Here is an 18,449-nt window from a genome sequence, read left to right on the forward strand (position 1 = left end):
CTGGATTGTATTAAAGAAATCCCAGTGTATAAGATAAAAAAGTATATTGGCAGGAAGCGAACACAGCCTTTATTTAATGTGTCCATTAATTCAAATAATTAGTTTTTCTGTTGACATAAAAAAAAATCTCATTTAAAGTAAACAGCATCATTTATTTTTGTTATTTTCATGGTCATTTTCTCATTGTTATCAGCGTTTATCTCAGCATTCCTCCATCTGAATAAATGGAAGCTTTGGTCACATATTGTGAAAAAGAAACATTCATATACAGTGCACTTAAAAAATCTAGGGGAAAAAAATGCATCCATGTATGTTTTTTTTTCTTTTCTTTTTTTTACATTGTCATATGAAACTACATTTTAAGGCAAACATACTGAAGCATTATTTGTCAGGAAAGAAAAAAGGAATACACGGCTTTGCAGAAAATGAGTCCATTACGATGATCCATAGCTATACGATGAAAACTAACACATGTACAAGGCTTTGAGTGACCATACACTTTAATTGTAATAACAATCAGCTCAACTCGAACAAGATATCGGAGCAGCATCCACACACAGATCACCAAAACTAAATTTGAAGATTTACAACAGGGAAAACAGAACCAAGCGAAACCAAACAAACGGGACAAAAACTGCCGAAACCAGAATGATGTAGCGAAAACAATTAACAATGAAAAGTTAAAAATGTGTGATTAAATGAAGAACTCGTATATGTTGTGCGGTGTGGATCAGGTGATCTTCCACAGTGGACTGCCTCACTTTAGGGGGGTTGTGGAGGGAGTATGGTGTCTCTGGTGGTGGTAAGTACAGACGTCTCTTTAGACAAACTGACCCCAGGTATGTTCTCTCCTCCATCTTCCGAATGAAGACGAGACCAAAGCAGGGAAAGCCCTATATGGAGAACCTGGCTTGAGGACCTAAGTGTCCCCTTTCAGGACCCCCAGACAGCTCTGCAGCAACTGTAGATTCCCCTGGAGAGAGATCGGAGCATATCATGAACAAACAATACATGAGTTTGACATCACTGAAGAGTCGGAGTATGAAGTGAGTGAAAACCTTGGCATGTTTCAGTTCCAGCTCGGCCAGTTCCACCAAGTTCTTTCTGAACGCTGCTACTCGCCGTGTCTTGAAATCTATCAGTTCTGAATGGAACACAAGCATTAATATTTAGTGAGCAAAACTAAAAGAAATTTAGTGCTTTTATCCAAAGTGACTCCCAAGAGCCATCTGAGGTCAAAAGCAATATAACACATTAAAAAGAAAATGGATCTTTCTGAGAAAAAAAGGCAGATTACTAAATAAAAATATTAAAGAAATATTATTGTTGTGATACATCTCCGTAAAATACTTTTTAAAAAAATATAATAATAATAAAGATATACAGTATAAAATTTTACAGTTATACAGTTACTACACAAATAATTTTCAAATGTTCAACCATCAAGCAGAAAACCTCAAAGAATCATCAGTAAGTCAGTAAGAAATGAAATTTCTGCTTCTTATTTTTCTAAATGCATGTTATACATCTAATTGAACATTTCAGCCATGCATTTATTTCATAAAAAAAAAAATTGTTCTGACCTTGTAATGTTTAATCAAGGTGTTATAACTGGATATTGCAGTGAAAATGACAGACTTATCTCTTGTGACGTATTTAGTCTCCGAGAAGCTCACATGCTTCGCAAAATATGCTTTGCATATATTTATTTAAAGGGGTCATATGATGTTTCTAAAAAAAGAACATTATTTTGTGTATTTACATTAACATTTAGTTACTCAGCAGACGCTTTTATGTGTAATGCAATGTGTTTACATGGTTTTAGGTAAAAAAAAAATAATAACATTATTTTCCACATACTGTACATCATTGCTGCTCCTCTATGCCCCGCCTTCTGAAATGCATTGATTTTGTTTTTAAGTTCATCGTTCTGAAAAGCAAGGTGTGCTCTGATTAGCAAGCTATCCAGTGTATTGTTATTGGCAGAGTGCCTCAAGCGTGTGATGGAAATGATACGCCCCTTAACATACTGTGATGTTGTGTCCGGGTGTGATGAGAAAAACAAAAACAATTAAACTCAATATTATAAACGAGGTATTTGTTGCATCCAGTTGGGACAAAATTAGTCTTTTTACGAGTTGTGTTGCAACGTGGCACAAACATAAAACCATGTCTGCATTTGTGTTTGGAGACATGACAAACAACAAGTGCTAATCTACACTGCTGAAAACTCGCGTTTGAATCATCAGTGGTAAATTCTTTAAATATGAAAACGTATACTTACAGACTGAGAGTCAAATCAGCCGGCATTATATTCTACTACCAGGACCAGGAAACTTTTCCCGTAAAAATGCTGCGCACATCAGAATATTTGGGTTGAACTGTTCTGGAACAGTGTTGTAAATACAACTTAACCACTGATTTCTAGTTGTGTCCTCTTTTGGAAGACCAAACAAAGTATTTTCGCTTTCACAACGAAACAGTGTCTCCACGACATGGCGGCGGCAACAACAATACTACAGCGAAAATCAAAGTTACACCTTCATTCTTAGTGTAAACATATGGGTGGTGTTATGCAAATCTTCCCACAAAGTGAAGCAGACATGGGGGGCGTGTTTAAACGAGGTGTTTGAGGAGGGTGTGGATGAGTCTTAATGTTTAAATAGAATATCTCTTTGGGATTGAGACTTTAGTCTTTGCAACTTTATGGATCTTATCTATTCACAAACAGCTTGTAACACTCCAAAGAGAACGGAAAACTCGAAACGCATCATATGACCCCTTTAATTAAAACATGGCCTTTCATAATAGCAATAGTAGCTTTTTATAGTAGCAATTTGATAACAGCATTGAGCAATATCTTAATTTAGGTTTATTTTAGTTTTATTTTGATTATTCAGCCCTAGTGTGAAATGAGACAATCAGAACGGATCAGATCTGTGGAGTCGGATTTTGGACCAATGACATAACAGTGGGCGGAGCCAACAAGTGTGACGCCTACTAAAACCAAGCATTCAACCAATGGCAATTGGCTGTGCCAGTTTACAAGGAAGAACAACTTTTATTACATTGCGTCTGATTGGGGAACGATATCAAGTAGTCTTGTACTGAAGTCACTGTTTGAATAATACATATGAATTACCTTGTTTTGCAGATTCAGAGATTTTCTCAAACTTCTGACAGCACACTTGCTGCGTGGTTTCTGCTTGTAGGACGTCCTTGTTTTTAGCTCGGGCTTTGTCCAGACCTTTATTAGCGTTCTCATAATCAACTAATGCTCTTCCTCGTCTGTACAGCAGGTCCTGTGGAAGAGATAATGCAGTTAACAAAGAAAGAAAACACACATAATCTAAAAAAAGTGTTTTAAACGGGGCCAAGAAGCAGAAACTATGAATAGCAGAAGACCAATCCTCTGCAACAAACAGTCAATACTGTATTAAACTGAATCTTATACTCCAAGTGGACACTGTTCTGCCTCAGACAGTCAAGTCAGAATCACTTCTGTTGCTTAATTACATTGAATCCCAGGGCTACAGCAACAAATCACTCACTAATGCCGGAAGGAAAGTCCTCTAATGACCAGCTGCCAGTTCAACATGCTGACCACACATCTCTACCTTAGCAGCTTGTGACTCTCTGAGGTAGTACTTCAACAAGTCGGCAAGTTTCAAATCCTCATCCGCCGCCACACGCGCTTCAATTTTCTGCACAGGAAACAGAGGAAGAGGTGAGTGACTCTAAAGCCCCCAACTCTCTGATTCATCACATTCTGCCTTCTCTTTTGAGAAAAAAAAACTGCTGAGGTTAGACATAACCAATGAACAAATGAACTTCTCTACACCTTAGAGAGTAAGGTAGTCACAAAAGTGTTTAAAAACTGTAATCTTCTTATACACTTTTTAGATTAGAAATTTGAAGAACAATTTATTATTATTATTAAATATACATGATTAAAAACAAATGAACAAAACCTTTATGTAACAAATGTACATTTGATTAGTGAACAAGTAATAATGCAGAATCTTAAATATTTTGTTGTTATCATTAATACCATTAAAAATGGTTTTCTGTATCTAAACTTAATCTTAAATATTAAACAAAAATGGAAAAAAAACTGAATTAAAAATAAAGCTAAATATAAAACAAATAAATAATGAATAAAAATGACAAAAGCATGTAACTAAAACTAAAATATAATTAAAATATGAATACAAATATACATTCTATATAGTATGTAAATAAAACTAAAATATCACTGATTAATAACTATGAATATTTCTGCTATGACATTTATTAATCTGAGTTAATGTTAATTTCAGTATGTACCAATCAAAATTATATTGGTTAAAAATCACATTAATTGCACTGTGTTAATTAATAATAGTAGATTAATAGAAATTAATAAAGATCATAGTTTAACTATATTTTATCTTATAAAATGTAATGAATAGTTCTTATTCATATTATGTCATAAGGTTTTAAATGTTATATGATTTTTAAAATTAAGGATTAAACTTAAGACAACACTAAATTATTTATAATGCATCCATGTTAATATTACTATGAAACTGGAAATGCTTACCCGTGTTTTCTCAAAAAGCTCTGATACTTTCAAGAAAAATCTGTTTAGGAGGGAACGAAACGAAAAGCAAGTTAAGCACTTGACTCCATTAACCAATCTAAAAAGACTAAGGGGCCATTCACACATTTTTGCTTTAAAAATGCAAGGTACAAAAAAAAAAAAGTTTTACTTTTTTAAACTTGAACGGCGTGTTTTTAGATTGTCACACAGTCATGAGAAGTGAGTGCAACAGAAATGTTTACATGGAAAACAATGCAAAAGTAGTGGAGTGGAGTGGAAAAACGCATTCAGTGTGAACAGCCCCTGAAACATTCCCTTTCCGAGCTCCATGGGAAATCACTGTCGTACTTGCACAGATCTGTGGAGTCCTGGGTTCCTAAGGTGTACAGCGTGGAGGCGATTCTGTTGATATCATCCGCCGCATCTGAAACACATGTCCTGTTAGATCTCTACATGAGGAAACGCTGTCAGTGTTTCACACATTCAATGGTACGGCACTTAACACTGTTTCACAGCATTCTGCTCATCAGTGTTGTGCCAATAAGACTCACGGCACATATGCAAAAGACCAAACATTTGGCTCGGAATTGGAAAGACACTTGATGCAAAAAAATGATGTGAATGACCAAAACATATTTCTGAATCCATGTCCATTTCTCTTGCAGCCCTATGTGACCCAGAAGCATTTATAAATGTGACGCATTCACCCATAAAAATAAGATAAAGAACAGAGAAGCTTACTTTTGTGAGATCTGATCTTTCGATCAGATTTGGCAGACGCGTCTTTGACACGGTTGTGGTACTCTAAAAGGAATGTCTTCTCATGTTCAAAGAAATCATCAACGTCCTGTGATAAAAAAAAATTATCAATAAATAACGAAATAAATAGACTGTTTAGTAAAATGCAAAAATATTCTCATGAAGAGATGAATGAATGTTGAGAAACATGATGAAATGGATGTTTTCTGGCAACTTTACTACAATGTAAACTGCTGTTCAATAGTTTGGAGTCACTAGGATTTTTATTTTATTTTAAGAAATTAATGTTTTTTCAGCAAGGACACATTAAATTAATCAAAAATGACAGTAAAGATAATATTTATAATGTTACAAAAGATTTGTATTTCAAATTAATCCTGTTATTTTGAACTGTTTATTTATCTCTTATGCCCATCTCGGTTACATTGTGTTGTTTAAAAATAGTAAAAAAAAAATTATATATATATATATATATATATATATATATAAAAAATAGATTTCTTTTTATACTGTATTTTTGAACAACACAATGTAACCTGGATGAGCATAAGATACTTCTTATGACCCCAAACATTTGAACCATAATGTATTTTTGACTGTTTTTGGTTTTGGCCACTGTGCATTCAACCACTAGTGAAGCGTTCACCAGGGAGTCATAAACCATCATTCGACCCACAGCTAAACACAAAGCAGCTCAAGCCAAAGTAAATCATTTCTTAGTCGTCGTGGCCTCTCTCCACCCCCTAACTTCTAAAGTAGAGTCACATAAAACAGTCACATGATTTGGGAAGAAGGCCTCAGACTGAACTGACCTTTACTCCAGCCACAAGAACCCCATCTGCAGACTTCACCACGTTCTTGAAGAAATCCTCCAGCTTTTCCTTCTTGTTTTTCCCTCGTACACTCAGCTGTAATTACAAGTGTAGGGTAAATGAACAATTAAATGCTCTTTATATATATAGGAGACATATTAGGTAATATTTAATATTTTTAATTCACTGCAGAAAATAAAACAACAGTTATTTTCATTATCAAATATTTAATATATACACGATTCATTGCCTTAAAAAAACTATGGTTAAAATATAGTAAATAATAACATGCATAATAAAAACACATAAAGGTAATAACACTTATTGTACTTGTACTTACAATTTCCAAACATTTTAGAACAATAAATGTTAAAAATGGCACACTTACGTCTTGGTTGTACTCTAAGAAAACATGAAAGTTCAAGTCTTTGCGCAGGACGGGGTGGGCTGCAACACGGCACAAAAAGACCTCATGCATTGCCACAGTCTTCTTGAAGATGGCCAGATATTCACTACAACACATTTTCATATTATTAATAATGAAGTCATGCAACTAGCACTGCACTAACAATCATAAAGGAAGACGGTCAACTCACGCCTCCAGCTCCTGTTTCATCTTGGTGAACTCCTCCTTGGTCATAGATCCTTCACCTTCACCCAGCTTCTGAAGCTTCTCCCGTGATGCATCGAAATCCGGTCTCGGAGGAGCAGGGGGGATCTACAGAGAAAGTCTTTATGGTAGCTAATCAATCGGCATTATGACTCCCAAAAGAGTTTCGGTTTGCCTTTAGAGCAGAGTTGGTAATGAGACTCTGGGATTTATAATATCATCATTCACTGAATGAAAAATGCAATCGCTCACACTGCAAAGAGCTATAAATAGTTCAGGCCTGCTTTGATGATATTGTAAATGGCAGTCAGTGCCAGGATCCTTTCTTTGTTGAGTATTAATTGGAGCATCCCTGATGAAACTATATTAAATCAGATAGAAAAAGACTTACTTGATGCTGAAAATGATGGATATTATAATAATATATTGTGAAATATTTTTACTATTCAAAATACCAGTTTTCTAATTGAATGTATTGTAAAATGTAATTTATTCCTGTGATGCAAAGCTGAATTTTTACAATCATTATGCCAGTCTTCAGTGTCACATGATTCTTCAGAAATCATTTTAATATGCTGATTAGCTGCTTTCTTATCATCATCAATGTTGAAAACAGTTTAATATCTTAGTAGAATCCATGATTTAAAAAAAAAGTCTCTAAGGCATAGGAAGTTTAAAAGAACAGCATTTAATTGAAATTAGCATTTTTTAACATCATAAACATTCCTTGCTGTAAAAAAAAAAAGTATTAATTTCTTAAAAATAAAAAATACAATCTTACTGACTGCAAATGTTTAAACAAAATGAATATGGCATGGAAAAGTAATGAAGCATATAAAACATCAATTTAGTCATTTTACTCTTCTAGCTTAATAATAGTTTCAACCAATACATCCACAATGGAAACTGCACCAAAGATAATTTCCCTTTTTTTTTTTTTTATCTTGCACCTGAACTACAACAAAATGAGATTCGTCAAGCTACAACAGACCTTGTCATGTGCACCAGGCCTATAAAAGCACATTAAGCAATGATTTCAGCCTTGGCAAGACTGACTGGAACGTTTGCTCTCAAACACACACAATGAAGTAGTGTTTAAATGAGAGTACGACCCATGCAGTTCAAAAGCAAATTAAAGAATGACGTTACTAGCATAATTGCAAACAACTGGCCAGCGATTAACAGGCAAACATTCTGTTACATCACTAATTAAACCATACGATAATACAATAAACAGTACTTACAATATAACCTGCGTATTCTTCATTTTCCACAAACGAGTCGTGGAGCCAGATAAATTCTTCATGCTGTCGGACCACTGAAAATTCATTCTGCTTGAAATTAGGTAGAGTGCTCTGGAAAAAACATAAATCATCACTTAATAAATTAATGCAGTAACCGATATGTGGATAAGGAGACACAAACACACAATACTGCTAGTTTTTTTTCCTTTCACTGATGCTGGGTACCTTTGTATGGACGGTGAACTTGACCTTGTCTCTCTCGCTCAGAGCATCTGAGATGTCCACCTGTAGTGTTGCATCGGTTTGAAGATCCACATTCACTGCCCTTGGCTGTTAATTAATAAAAAAATAATTCAACACATACAGTGTCATTTAAAACCATCAATAGCTCAAACAGTGAGGATCACAGGAGATGGAGTCTACTGCAACTATACGGCTTTCGCTTTTGAATATTACACAGAAAGTTTGTTTCATCTAATGACAAAACATATAACATATTATAATAGATATTGTTGCGCTTAAGTAGAAGACAAGGACTGCAGCAACATTTTTTCTCAAGGCAACATGGAATATTTGTACTTTCAACAGTTTACAATGATGAATATATATATATATATATATATATATATATATATATATATATATATATATAATTTTTTTTTTTTTAAATATACACATTCTCTTAATATTCGCAAATATATGCATTTAACCTAAAATACTCAACAACAAAAAAAGTTAATATACATATAATAAATATTACATTTAAAACAAACAAGTATTGTACTGAAATGTTAGGCTATTATTATAATTTTAAAAATACAAATTTAACTTATTTAAATTTATGCATTTAGCAGACGCTTTTATCCAAAGCGACTTACAGTGCATTCAGGCTAACAGCTTTTACCTAACAATATTGTAATATTATATTCTATAATATTATAGAATTAATTAATGAGATTTTTTTTTATATTATATCATTAAACTGCAAAAAAAAAAAATATTACAGCAACAAAATTTGTAGTAAATACACTTCGGCAGAAACTATGGTTATTATGGTAAATGTTATAATAATGCAATGCAACATTATTTTAATTCTAAACGTTTTTCAAAACCCAGTTTTTCTACATTCTCTACAAAACTGAGAATATGCCATAGAAGTAACAGGGTATTCTTAAAAATACTTTTAGTACTGTGTACAGTAGCATGGTGTACATTAAAGTACCATGGTACGGCTACAGTACAGTCATTACTGTCAGATGTATCTAAATAAAATACCTCCCATTACAACAACACTGTAACAACTAAACACAGCAACATTGCTTCATTTGATGTTACAGTATAAAGCAACATTGTTTCAAATTTGTACAGATAAGAATTAGTCACATAATTATGTAAAAAGTAACATTGACTACATATTTTGCACAGCTCGATGACACACTGTTCGCTTATTCTTTAACTTTTACAGGGTTATTTAACCAGCTAGATGAGGTGATTGTTCATGGCATGACAGGATTTGTGGATTCTTGTCCTAGTTTCTGGTTTTGTCATAACACTAGAGATTTTGTGCATACATAGGGTTTGTCAGGAGGAAGTGAACAGACGGACTCAAATATGACACACACACAGGGCCACAGTGACACCAGCAGTAATACACACGTCCTCTGACCACACACACACACACAACAAACATGCACAGCACACGGCAGGTGGACAGAGAGAGAGCAGAAATGAGGACAGAAGAAAAAAAAACTTACTCCTCTGTCCTCCTCCGAGAGGAAATCGGGCCCGTCGTCCAGCCCTTCTTGCTGTGGAGAGATACACAGAGAGATCAGAACGAACGGTCGGAATGTAAACACGACAGATGCTCGCTATTACTCGACGCATCGGAGGATTGGAGGTGTAAATGTTAAGGGTGGAGGGAGGGAGAGAAAAAAAGCACCCACCATCATGGCTGCTGCGGGTGGAGTGTGTGAATGTGGCGGAGTGTGTGACGTCACTGAGGCACGAGCTCTGAGAGGCGGAGCTTCGAGTGTTCAAGCAAAGGTTTGCACCATTTATTAGATTTTTTAGATTTAGCATTTTAGATATTATTATTATTATTATTAGTATTATTTATTTATTTGGCTTTACTCTTATTTTTGTTGTTGTCGTCTTGCACGTATACAGGCTAAAAATATTCATTGTAAATCAGTTTTGTAAACGTTTTTTTTTTTATTATATTAATCAAATAATGTTCATTATTATTGTTATTATTATTATTATTATTATTATTATTATTATTTTCATTGTCTTTGTTGTTGTTTTATTATTACTTTCAATTACTAGATTGAAATCTGTATGTTAATTATATTATTCTATTATATTTATATAATAGGTTTGGATTTACTCTTATTTTCTTGGTATTTTATTATTCAGATATTTTGTATATTTGTCTCTACACTTGTATATAAGCAAAACTTTTACTGATTTTATTATATGAATAAAATAAATAGCTTTTATATTATTGTTATTATTATTATTATATATTCATTTGAATATTTTATTGTATTATTATATATTTGTTTTATTCATGTAATCTAATCATTGTAATGTAATGTATATTTGTAACATATTTTTTTGTAAAGCACTTTGTAAATATATTAATAAAATATATAATGTTTAATTACATTTATATTATTATTATTCGATTGCTGTTATAAATGTATTATATTATATTATATTTAGGTTAAGTTTCTTTTTAATTTTCTTATTATGTTTCCTATATTTTTATGTACATATACATGTATTTTATTTATTAGTAATAAGACATATTATATTAATGTATATATTCCTTACTATGTGAATAAATAAAATACATTATTATTATTATTATTATTATTATTATTATCATTATTATTATGTCTAAGTGCATAAGAAGCGAGTTATAAATAGCTTATATAGCAAACTTCAAAACAGACTTATGATTGAAACATTCACTAACAAAGTCTGTATAGTACAGGGTTCGTGATTGTGTGTTGATGTGATTATTCACCACTAGAGGACGACAAACTCACTTCAGTCACGGAGAGAACAGCTGCTGATCTTCACCTGCTGGTGGCGCGTGATGCTGTTATTACTCAAACACCCCACTAATTAGATATTTCAAGCCAGATGAGTTTGAAATAATCAAGCACTATTGGATAATTATTTTCATGACAAGAATCCAGATAACAGAATAATAATCTATGCTATACCACACTGCAGTTCATCTTCTTGGCGGTGTTATCATTATAAGATTAAAGCCAGGGCATATTTACATTTATAAAATCAAACAACCTCAAATTAATCGCAAGTAATAGGTGCATTTAATTCCTTGCATATTTGTAATTTATGCCTATTCATTTAATTGTGTCTGACCATATACAGTACATAATAGTTTTTCTTTTCAACCTGTTTTGCTGCTACATATGCCTGGTGCTGCCTTATATCAGTTCCAAAACATATATGTACACGTGTGTATATATTGTTATTATTATTATTATAATTTTTTGTTAAAGTGATGTTGAAACAACAAAACACCAGTTTAGGAGTAAATCATTACATAGTTCCTACATGCAAAAAAAAAAAAAAAAAAAAAAATCAAAACATTGCAAACCTGATGGTCAATGTCTTTTTTTTATTTAGAATATTGTAACTACATTTTAAACATTGCAACTTTTCTCTCCTCACATTCCTTTCATCCCAGGAATAGTTCACCTAAAAATGAAAATTGAATATGTACTCAGCCTCAGGCCATCCAAAATGTAGATGATTTTGTTTCTTCATCAGAACAGATTTGGAGAAATGTATGGTTAGCCGTAAGACTGAGAGTCCAAACAGCTGATAAAAACATCACAGTAATCCAAAAGTATTTCAACAGACTCCACTCCATCAGTTAATGTCTCGTGATGTGAAAAGATGGAGTTGTTTCTTGTAAAAATGTTTGTTTTAAACATGCATTAAGGCATTTTAATTTTAAACGGTTACTTTTGGCCAAAATACTAGTTCATAATCCATAATAACACTTCCTCCAGTAAAAAAAAAAAATGTCAGTGTTGTCCACTCAAAATTCACCAACATATTTGTTTTGGACTGTTTTGTCTTGTAAATGGTGCTTGATCTTTGCAGATTTCTCTCCTGATTCAGGACTCCTAACCAGAAGGTAGGCTACATTTAAAGTAAAAAATGTTGTAATGATGGATTTGTTTTCTCATAAACACACAGCATTTCGCTTCACAAGATATTAACTGATTGACTGGAGTACTGTGGGTTAGCTATTGTGATGTTTTCATCAACTGCTGGACTCTTATTCTGACGGCACCCATTCACTGCAGAGGATCCATCGCTGAACAAATGAGGGAATGCTGAATCTCTCCAGATCTGAAATAAACTCATCTACAGCTAATTTTCATCTTTGGCTAAACTATTCCTTTAAACCATTCCTTTAAATAGATCTTCAGTTTAAAAGAGAAGGAACGGCTAAGCCAGTGAAATGTTTTTAACAACATGTCGCTCATTCTCACGTGCTTTGCAGCAGCAAGCTATCAATACTCTGAGCGCGGTGGATCCACCCTTTCACTGCACAGAATCTACGGGAGAGCAAGGTCATTCGTTTATTTTCAGCACACTTGTCCAGACTCAGAGATTTGGGCTTACATGAAAGACACTTTGAATCATGCAGCGGTGGACATTAAAGTTTCAAAAATTGTATTGATCACATGCACAATTATATAGAGAATATATAACCAGCAGTGAAATGAGAGTAAATAAAAGCTTTGACTATTAAGTTAATAAGACTAAATAAATGAAATGTCTTTAGAGTAAAGATTGCTCTTTTTCTGTCTGTACTGATACTTGATTATGTATCCTAGACAATGCATAATAATGGGTTATTTAAAATTTAGCAATGCAATTATACAACATTTTTATTAATTAAAGGAAATGTTTCAGCAAATCAGCATATTAGAATGATTTCTGAAGGATCATGTGACACTGAAAACTGGAGTAATTCTGCTGAAATTCTGCTTTGTCATCATAGGAATAAATTATATTTTAAAATATATTGAAATAGAAAAGTTATTTTAAATTGTAATAATATTTCACAAGAGTATTCTTTCCTATATTTTTTGCTCACATAAATGCAACCTCGGTGAGAATAAGAGACATGAAACATGACAAAATCTCACCGACCCCAAACCTTTGAAAGGCAGTGTAGCTAAAGAGATTAGCTAGGTTTGCACCCCAGAATTTATGCCTACATGCACAAAAACTAGTTTCATAAGCATTACTAGAAATTTCCCTGAGGAGACAGCATTGTGTTCATAACTGAACCATAATCAACAGCACAGATGAAGGCCAGTACTTTCCTTCTCCGAGAGCTTTTATGGCAGGGATTTTGAGGGATTAGATTTGTAACAATCTACACATTGTGTTTTGAAATGGTCTGTGATATTTGAGAGCAGCCCCCTAAGAGACCTTCCTTTCATTGGTGCTACTTCACTGAAGAGTGAAAACGGCTCTTTATAACCACTGTCCAGTCTGTACTCTTTTGTAGCTCTTTGCAAGCATGTTCGGTTTTGCCATTTGTGGACAACGATGACAAGACACAAAAGCATGCTGGCCATAAATAGCGCCGAGCAGCAGAGGATTGCTCCCTGACTGTGGATCAAATTCTCCAAAGGGAAAAGCAGCCACTGGCCTCAAGCCCAGATCTACTGCAAGACCACGCTCATAGAAACGTCCTGGCACTACTGTAAGAAGCAGTGAAGGAGGCTCATTTCAACTTTATTAAGTGCTTTAAGACAGCGGCTGCCCCCAATCTAAAGATGTATGCATAAGAGTTCAACGCTTTACTTGATTGATATGAAAGAATCAAAATCTGAAATACTAACAAACCATTCAATAACCAGAAAATGAAAGTTTGAATAATGCCTAAAGCAGATTTAAAAAGTTTGTACTGACCTTTTATAAATTAAAGGGTTTCATTTAAGCATAAACATGTATAATACTGGTTTAAACTGTTACTGTTCACCCTCCAAAAGTTATAGTTTTCTGTTTAATTTAAATGCAAATTTTTTTTTTCGAGCAAAAAAAAAAAAAAGCATACTTTTCCCTGATTTAAAGAAGACACCCACTAAAATATCATTCAGTTCCTAGGTTTTGCCTATTGGTCAGTAAATATTTTTTTTACTCGTTTCAAACAATACAATTTAATATGCTCCCTTATTCTTTTTTAAATTTACAATTATATAATAATATAATAATAAGCATGTTTTTATAATTTTTACATATGGTGTTACACTGAATTGCAATGTAACATTATTTAAACCATTTTATTTTCCAAAAACCTTAAAAGTATACTTCACTTACATTTAATGTGCTGATATAAAATCACCTTTAAATTTTGACCTTTGAGTCGCATATATACAGCATTACAGGATAGATAGATCGATTTAACTGAGCCAAGAAATCCATTCAAGAATTCTGCCACAACATTTTATTTCAAAGTGGCACCTTCCTCAATCTCAAAAACAATGCTTCACTTCAGGCTGCAAATATTGCCATCTTTACAGATAATAGTGTTTTCATGTAGTGTTAAAAAAAAAAACTCAGATCATTCCAAGCAGCTCGGCCTTCACGTTCAGAGGTGCGTTTGAATCAAACGCTGCAGTGGAAGAGTTCAGAACCCTTCTGTTTATGTCCATATGTGTAACAGGAATGAAAACTGTGCTAACTTCTATTCCAGGCTGACAGACAAAGAAATCCCAAAGTCCTCCTTCATCTGGTAGTGTAAAAACCAAAAGTGCTTTGTTTATCTGCATGAACTAAATGTGTCCGCCATGTAAAAAGAGCCAAATTAGGTAGAAGAGTTCAAATAAATAGTTTCAAATGCGTAAAGTGCTTGTTAACGCATTGCTGTGAGGCATGAATGTACAGCATTCACATACAGTTCTCTTACAGCAGAATAGCAGATCTCTGTGAATACATCATAAAGATATCAACTCTTAATATCTGATCATACAAGCTTTCTACTGTTGTTTGGCAAAACACAAAGAGGGATACAGAAAGTTCTTCGGGGAAGTATAAAAGCTAACTGCAAAAGTAAGCTAGCATTCAACTGGTAGGCTTTTCTTACATATGTTAATGATATCTCTTTAATGTGAAAAAAAAAAATGAAATAAAGACAAACTAGGATTATTCCTTCATGATCATATGATAGAGACAGCTGCTAAGATGAGAGCGTGTGGATTCCAGATGGCACATGGCTGTTGTTGAGTTTACAATGGTCTCCCCTCCAGCGATACGACCACGTTTCCGCCCAACTTCTCTGCCAGGGTTGTGCGGTCCTGGATGTCGTCTAAACCATTAACCTGCCATTCGTGTTTGATACCTGTGAAAAGACAGGATTGCATTAGATTTCAAAATGTGGAGCGTTTTGTTTCAATGTGAATATGAAGTTATGCGTGCTTTCTTTGTTTCTGATCTTACTGGGATTGATTTTTTTTCTGTATATATATATATATATATATATATATATATATATATATATATATATATATATATATATATATATATATATATATATATACACACACACACATATCAGCATCCAGATACTATCGGTTTTATTAAAATGCATTTTGGGTATTCTTGGTGAATATGACTGTACTCACCTGTAAACTTCTTCTTAATGGCATCTTTCGAGCTAGCATAAATCATCTTGCTTTTTAACGGCGCACCTTCAGGAGCCCTGTAATTAAAAACAGCAGTGCACATGCATGTGTTAGAGGACAGCAGAATTGAAAAGCAACAAAGAGCAAAGTTATTATTATTAACTTAAGCTTTTATATAGATGAAAACAATATTAGCATTCAAAAAATTCAAAGTACAAAAATGCATGAATAAATGCATTAAAAAATAAATGATTTTAAAATGCATAAATAAGCTAAACAAAAAAATAAAATATATATATTTTCTAAATTATCTGCAATTATTAGGGTTGCAAAGGGGCAGAACATTTCCCAAAAATCCTAGAAATTTTCAGCCCCTTTGCAACCCTAATAATTATCTTGCCAGTCAGACTACGTACCAAAATATAAATACCAAGTCTTCTTTCTTGGACTCTTTAGTTTCATAAGTGGCATCGTATAAGCCGTATCTGCAGTCATTGAGAGGTAAGAGCTTCACGAAGCAGGCGTAGGGGTCATCGACACTGTCTCCAATGTCTCCAACTAAGATCTGCTTGCCCTCCTCTACGACGATCTTCTTCTTGTCGTCGCTGAGGCAGAACAGCACTGCCTTTTTGCGCTTTTTCACCTCGTCTGAGCTCGAAGACTTCCGTACTTTCATGTCATTGAAGACTCTGATAACTTCATCACTGACTGTGACACCAGAGGCCTGCGATGAGGATGAGATTGAGACGGTTTTGATGAAAACAGCAGTCTGTGGATCCATACTTGGATGTCCAAACTCTCCAACAGCAGAGTAAATAACATGACAATGCACATCTATAGTAAAAATAAATACTGTATGAATCTACCAGGCAATATTAGAGGTAACAAGCCATGAGATTTGGATCACCTCACTGGCATTGAGCAATCTTGTACGTTCTGTGCACAACCAGCTGGTCTGTCACTACAAGTCAAATCTCTCACTCGCAATTAAAAAAACGCGCTGCAAGGCAAAGTCATAGCAGGGTGCCTGGGACACGATACAAGTATGAGAGCTCCTCCTGGGACTTTTTAAAGACATTTGGATCCATGATCAATGACACTTCACCCTTAAACCAAATTAGGCCCCTGGAAAGTTGAACTGAGCATTAATCCATTGAAGCAAAACAGTGATTCATGTTAAATTCAATTCAAGTTCATTTGTATAGCACTTTTCACTATGCAAATCATTGCAAAACAGCTTTACAGAAAATTCTATTCAAATCTCAAGTTGATGTCCAGAAATCAAGCAGTTAGTTAATGCCATATAAAAAAAAATTGACAGTGAACACTATTAACTTGTATATATCCTGGATATAAATAACTACTACAACTGCAATTAAATAAAGAATACATAATTTCTTGTTTTCTAATACAAATATTTAAAATTCTTATTTTTTTCTTATTCTTAAATATTTGAGAAGCAAAATTACTTAAAATATTTGTATATATTTTGGTTTCAAAATAAGATGATAGTATATCAGAAAAATAATAAACAAAATATCCAACCTAGTTTCTACTCCACTTTAACTATAAACTATTCAATGGATACAAGCAGCTTCTGATTTTTCTTTACTTTCCAGAGTAATGTACTTATTACATCTAGGAAAATGGCTACTTGATAGGGTTTTTGAAGGAATTTATCAACTAGTGTCAACTATTGTAACAGTTAGTAGTATTGAAATGATGACTAGTTAAGTGTGAAGTAGTTAACAGTAAGTTAATGTGCAGCGGCAGCGCATGCGCACTGACGCGCTTTGAGCAGCTGGTGTTAGAGCTCCGACTCTTTCTCTCTCTCTCTCACACTATGGCCACTAAATCCTACTGAATCATGAACAAGTTGACCAGTTCACTCCCAGGACACACAACAGACATCTGACAGCATGCAACAGCATAACCGTTCTGATTAAATTCGTAGGAGTCTATCAGTTCAGTCCCGATCATTTATTTATTTCTCCAGCGCCAGTGAGTAAAAGTTGGAGAGGCGCGCTCAGAGTGATTAAAGCACCGGCTAAAATTAGCTTAAAATGGCCGCCTCGAGCTTCAGGCCTGAGTTAGAGATTCATATCAAACTAAAACTAATTTCAGTAACCACAAAATAAACATGGAGCCGAATAAAGCTTTATATTCTTCCACCGGAGCGCATACAATCAGACCTCGCCGCAGCGCAGCGTTACATTCCTGCAGGAGCTGAAAACGTGACAGTTGCGAATCAAAAGTTTGACAGTAAGTGTTTCAAAATATCATTGTAACATCTATTATAAACGATGTGTGATAGAAGACCTGTTCTTACCATGCTGTCCGACGCGGTGAATCAATAAACGATTATTTTCTTGGTTCTTCTATCAGGGAATCTGAACAGCCGAGCCAGTGCGTGTGTGTGTGTGTGTGAGAGAGAGAGAGAGAAAGAGAGAATCACTGCACAGCCGCAGTGAAGGGCTGCTCAAGCATATGCACTGTCATTGGGACACTTGGCAATGAAATGGACAAATATGTGCCACCAGAGTTTTGAATTACAACTTTCCATTATATCGTTTAAAACTATCATTTAAATGTAATGAGAATGACAGTGTATATGAATTACATAAGACTCGAACATTTTACTCTATATAAGAGCAATATCTTGCAGTTGTATTTTAGACCAGATAATAATTAGTAAAAACAAATATTCATCATAAATTACCTTCTTCATTAGTAGTTTCAGGCACATCAGTT

The 18,449-nt window shown here is 34.0% G+C and overlaps 2 protein-coding genes across 2 annotated transcripts; both read right to left on the bottom strand.

Annotated features, from left to right (window-relative positions):
• Window positions 1–131: 131 nt before the first annotated feature.
• LOC113060942 (sorting nexin-6-like) lies at window positions 132–10,016 on the bottom strand. Its single transcript, XM_026230209.1, has 14 exons — window positions 9,951–10,016; window positions 9,762–9,812; window positions 8,233–8,337; window positions 8,008–8,118; window positions 6,750–6,871; window positions 6,542–6,665; window positions 6,154–6,249; window positions 5,324–5,429; window positions 4,931–5,006; window positions 4,583–4,622; window positions 3,618–3,704; window positions 3,143–3,302; window positions 1,059–1,144; window positions 132–973 (listed from the first exon to the last, which is right to left on the bottom strand). Exons 1-14 carry the CDS (start codon window positions 9,954–9,956, stop codon window positions 920–922), a joined length of 1,224 nt encoding a protein of 407 aa, XP_026085994.1. The 5' UTR covers window positions 9,957–10,016; the 3' UTR covers window positions 132–919.
• Window positions 10,017–14,498: 4,482 nt separating this feature from the next.
• On the bottom strand, window positions 14,499–18,181 carry LOC113060944 (cofilin-2). The gene is made up of 4 exons (XM_026230212.1): window positions 18,028–18,181; window positions 16,115–16,422; window positions 15,699–15,775; window positions 14,499–15,415 (listed from the first exon to the last, which is right to left on the bottom strand). The coding sequence occupies exons 1-4, from the start codon at window positions 18,028–18,030 to the stop codon at window positions 15,303–15,305; spliced, it is 501 nt and encodes a 166-aa protein (XP_026085997.1). The 5' UTR covers window positions 18,031–18,181; the 3' UTR covers window positions 14,499–15,302.
• Window positions 18,182–18,449: the final 268 nt, after the last annotated feature.

This window comes from Carassius auratus, chromosome 42, assembly GCF_003368295.1.
Source record: "Carassius auratus strain Wakin chromosome 42, ASM336829v1, whole genome shotgun sequence".
Taxonomy (NCBI): Eukaryota; Metazoa; Chordata; class Actinopteri; order Cypriniformes; family Cyprinidae; genus Carassius; species Carassius auratus.

Bases quoted from the DNA above. Each gene is read 5' to 3' on its own strand.
- LOC113060942 (XM_026230209.1), bottom strand. The intron at 6,872-8,007 runs GTAAGTACTGTT...CTTTCTCTGTAG, and splicing joins AAGAATACGCAGGTTATATT to ATCCCCCCTGCTCCTCCGAG. The intron at 3,705-4,582 runs GTAAGCATTTCC...TTTCCTGTGCAG, and splicing joins AGCTTTTTGAGAAAACACGG to AAAATTGAAGCGCGTGTGGC.
- LOC113060944 (XM_026230212.1), bottom strand. The intron at 15,776-16,114 runs GTACGTAGTCTG...TTTTAATTACAG, and splicing joins GACTTGGTATTTATATTTTG to GGCTCCTGAAGGTGCGCCGT. The intron at 15,416-15,698 runs GTGAGTACAGTC...GTCTTTTCACAG, and splicing joins CATTAAGAAGAAGTTTACAG to GTATCAAACACGAATGGCAG.